At 64.2% G+C, this 4,474-nt stretch overlaps 1 protein-coding gene across 1 annotated transcript in view; it reads right to left on the minus strand.

Annotated features, from left to right (window-relative positions):
• The window catches only part of POFUT2 (protein O-fucosyltransferase 2), a gene marked incomplete at its 5' end in the record, with an annotated part of 10,379 nt that extends 6,325 nt beyond the window's left edge, over nt 1-4,054 (minus strand). The window contains 2 exons of the mRNA XM_011380827.1: nt 3,164-3,274; nt 3,819-4,054. Of these exons, the coding sequence (XP_011379129.1) occupies nt 3,164-3,274; nt 3,819-4,054 (347 nt within the window). The remainder of the gene's footprint in view (nt 1-3,163; nt 3,275-3,818) is intronic.
• Between the last annotated feature and the right edge of the window lie 420 nt (nt 4,055-4,474).

Raw genomic sequence — 4,474 nt, forward strand, 5'->3', positions numbered from 1 at the left:
TCAGTCACACGGAGCAGACCTCAGCAGTTAGAGTGAGGGGTGGACGCTTGCACTGCCAGGGCGACAGGCAAGGACTTTTAAGAATACCAGGATGGTAAAGATAGGACTAAGACCCAGAAGCCGTGAGAGAAACAACCGAGAGAACGTGAACACACAAAAACTAAAACCTCCTGTAGAGACAGAAACTGCCGAAAGGTTTAAATAAGTGCTCTATAGAAAAACGTTCCAAAACAGCTGTTAAATGTGCCTCACTCTGAAATCACAGAAACACAACCCAACAGACCAGGGGCCCCTTCTGCCCCCCAGCGCCAGAGCCCGCCGCGCTCAGCCCCGGATGGCACCAGAGGGCACACGCCCCGTGGCCCGGCCACTCCTGCTCTGGGTGTGAGCCTCCGTTTTCACCCCCTACACCCGTGCAAAAACGTTTCCTGTTTGTTGCACCAACAACCAGAACCAGCCCAAGGCCACCAACTCGGCCGGTTCAGTGAGTTCTCACACATCTGTGCAGAAATGACTGTCAAAGGACATGGGGACCTCTGTGGGTGCAACACCCGAGACACATCATTACGTGGGAAGAAGACGTGAGGCCACACGCACGTGCACACAGCAGGTGCGACCGTGCGTGTCAGCAAAGGGAGCCGTCACGAGCAGAGAAGTTCTGGGAAGACACGGGAGTGAGCGGCACCAGGGTGGCCTCTGGGGTCAGCGTGCAAAGGGCGCCTGCAGAAACGCGCATCCCCACGCATGCGACCTAATGCCCGCACCCACGATGCACGCCGTGTGGCCACGCCCACCCTGGTGCCCAGGCCCCCCCTGAGGGACTGCCTTGGCACGCGCCCCCACACTGCAGGCCGGCTGTGTCCTGCGGACGACTGCGCCCTTTCACGCGGCACCACACTGCGGCGCATCCTTGTTGAGGCGGCAGCGGGTTTCCATTTTCTCGACTGAGTCACGCTTCAGCTTTGCACAGGCCGCAGCCCCTTCATCCCCCTGCAGCTGAAGGACACGTCGCATTTCCTGGTGGGGGCTGTCACAGGCCTGCCATCCAACCCGAAGGCCAACTGCCCCCCAGCAACGGCCCCAAAGCCTCCTGCCCGCAGCAGCAGCAGCGTGCAGTCCTGCCGCACCCCCCACCGCGTACGTGACCACGTCGGGGGCTGGGCCCACCTCCCGGCGGCCTGGCCTGCCCTGGACCCTGTCCGTTTCCCGCGTGGGCCCTTTGCTGCCCCTCCCGTGCTCCGTCTTCCTGGGCCTGCCGACCCCGTCTGGTGAGGGGCGCATCTCCCGCCCGCAGTTTCCAGGTCTTTACCGAGGTGCTGAGTCTGCTGAGCCACCGGTGGGGTGACGCCCCTCACTGCCCAGCCCGCAGCTGTCAGGGGCCTCCTAGGCACGAGTCTCTCTCTGGGCTCAATTCCGTTCTACCCAGAAAACTAGACTCAGGAGAAACTGGCCGGCGAGCCCACGTGGCCCACACAGCCGAGCTGCAGCCAGATGTGCTTCCAAAACCCAGCGGTGCTTGGGGAGGACGCTGCCCGGGACGCCCGTGTGGCCGGAGCGTGACAGGGGGCCCCAGCCCTGTGCTTCCTTTCCCGCAGCTGACGATCTGGCTCCTCAAGCAGAGGGCTGCTGGCCTGTGACGGACCCATTTGCGCTTTGTGGTCAAAGGCCCAGCTCGCCCCATGGTGGCCCAAACAGGGAAATGGGCTGAAAGGGACGGGGAGGGGCCCTGGCCTGGCATCCTGGCACACCGGGGGCAGCGCTGTGACTCTGTGGACGCAGAGCATTGACGAGCCTTGGGACGCACAGAAGCTGCGCTGGGCGCGGACTTCCAGGGTGCGAGGCGCATCGTGGGCTGTGGCAGGCCGTGCAGGGGCCCAGCAGGTCACTCTACAGCCAGGCTCCCAAGAACGTGGCGCCCGCCTGCCAAGCCCTGCCCCCTGCGGCCTCCTCCACACACCAGCTGACTTGTCCCTTTCCCGCTGACCCCTGGCGCCCCCGGTGGCGAGGGCGGGCAGCTGCGCTCCGGGAGGAGCAGGGACCGTGGGGAGCGGGCGGCAGGGCCGGCACACCGCCACAGGAGGGGCCCCGGGCAGCCGCCCACCGCCCACAGCGCATCTGTGGAAGTGGCTCCAGCCCTCGGGACCACTGCAAGGTCAGGATGGCGGGGCCGTGCGGGAGAGACGCACTCAGACAAGCCTCTGCCACGCCGGGCCCTCGCAGCCGGCTCCGGCCCGCCGCCCGCCCATCATCTCGAAGCCGTCCAGGCCCCGCGCGTCCCACCCGTCCTCGCCCTCACCCGCCTCGGCCACGCATCCCCACGGGCAGGCTGTGCCATCACCCCGGCGGATGCAGGAAATAGAACGGCCCCCTCTTCCCGTCCAGCTGCTTCCCTCGTCCCTGTCCTCTGCTTTTCACTGCCACCTCCCCCAGGGCCCCCCCATCCAACCGCACCCTGCCTCGTCACCACCACCTCAGACAGGGACCCTGGAGCAAACTGGATGTGAATCCGACTTCACCAGCCAGCAGCATGACCCCTGCCCAGCAGTTCAAAAACAGCGGGTCCGAGGAGCACCCCGTGAGGACGACAGGCTGCGCCACTGGCAGAGACTCAGGGCACCGTGCCACTGACCCCAACCCAGGGCCCTCCCCTGGCCTTTCCCCAAGGACACCTACAGCTCTGTCATCGATCCCCATGGCCTGGCCCGGCCCGTCTTGCTGTGCGGTGGGTGTGGGACAGGGAATAAGGTCACACGAGCCACAGCCAGGTGTCCTGATGCTAGCAGGACAGCACACAAGTGTGCGCACACATGTCTATGCACACACATACGCACACACCAGCATGCACGCACTCATACATGCGCTGTATGCACACGCACACGAGTATGCACGCCCACACATGCACAAATATATGTGCACATGCACACACGTGCACACGTGCACTCACACCTGCATACACGTACACACGCACATGCATACAGGTACATACGCACATGCATACACACACGCACACAATGCACGTACACATGCGTACCCACGCATCTGCATACATGCACACTATGCACGTGCATACGTGAGTATGCACACGCGCATACACACGTGCATGTGCACATGCACTCACGCACAGCCTCGTCCACTGACCGGCCACCGAGCGGACCGCACCTACCGTGCCGACGTGTTTCTCAGAAGCACAGGCGCGATGATAGACGCCGATCCTTGAACAGACAGACAGGAAACGTTTAAACCCCGTGTTTCTTCGTAGCCCCAAAACCATCCTCTGGAAAAGAAAAGCCACAGGCCCCCTTAGTCCAGCTTGTTTTCCACGGGCAACGGGCAGAATCTAGACACACGCGCCCTTCGGCCTCCATTCGCTCGGCTCTTCCTCCTCAGGAAAACTCGTGAGCCGCGATCACAAGTCACGTTCTTGTGAGGATTTTTCCGGAATTCATGAATTCATGAATTGCGTCTGGTCTGACGAACCGCGGAAGCTCCTCTGAGGGACGGGACGACACAATGACGGGACCCTGCTGGAATGACTGCGCTTCAGGGCCCAGCCGTGACGGCAACGGGTCCCCAAGACAGTGTCTCCTAAAGAGCTGCTGCGTCCTCCGAGCTGTCAGAGCCGAGGTGCGAGCTCGGCACAGGGGTGTCTTCTGACGGCAACTTGGGGTGACGAGACTGCCATTCCCGAGGCCTCGCTCAAACACACCAAGTGTGGGCAAACGTGACCGTGACTCGGTCAGGCGCTTTTGGACCGGGGCGGGCCGGGAGGGAGGAAGGAGGCCGCCCACCCCGGGAGGCCGGCGGCCGCGGGCGGGCACCTGTAGTACTCGTGCTTGTCCTGCGTGTACAGCGGCGGGGCGATGCAGGGCCGCGCGTCGACCTTCTCCTCCCACGTGCCCGGCCTCCAGCCCTCCGCGTAGCTCTGCAGCACGTACACCTGGTCGATGAAGGGCCCGCCGGACTCTGGAGACCGGGGCAGACAGTGAGGCAGCGACCAAGGCAGACCGCGGCGTCTCCCGGGCCACCGCCGCCGCGGATGGGGAACCGTCCCTATTTACCGCCTCTTCCCAGAAAGGCCTGGAGGAGTCACGAAAACGGACGCAGGACAGAACGAATGACCTCAGGGCGCAGGGTCCCTGGAGGGGGTGAGGGGGTCGGCCTGGAGTGAGAATTCTCCAGGCCCTGGCTGTCCCCGGGGGCCCCTCGCCGCCCCGACCCTCACAGCACTGGGCGCCCTAGGCCCTCCTCTCTCCCACAGCACCCGCGTCCACGTGGCGCAGGCCCCACCTGCTCTGCGTTGTCTCCCGGGCCACCGCGAGCTCCCTTCCCGGGGCCTGGACCGTGCTGCCTCCACCGCCCCTCTAAGGTTTGCTCCTGACCTCTGCGAGGCCAAACAGCACCTCCCCAAGAGGCTTCCGGGCCACAGCCCTGCCCCGCTGCTCAGCTCGGGGCACTGCATGTGGCAACTCCCCGC

The sequence above is a fragment of the Pteropus vampyrus genome, unplaced genomic scaffold (genome assembly GCF_000151845.1).
Source record: "Pteropus vampyrus isolate Shadow unplaced genomic scaffold, Pvam_2.0 Scaffold406, whole genome shotgun sequence".
Lineage (NCBI taxonomy): Eukaryota > Metazoa > Chordata > Mammalia > Chiroptera > Pteropodidae > Pteropus > Pteropus vampyrus.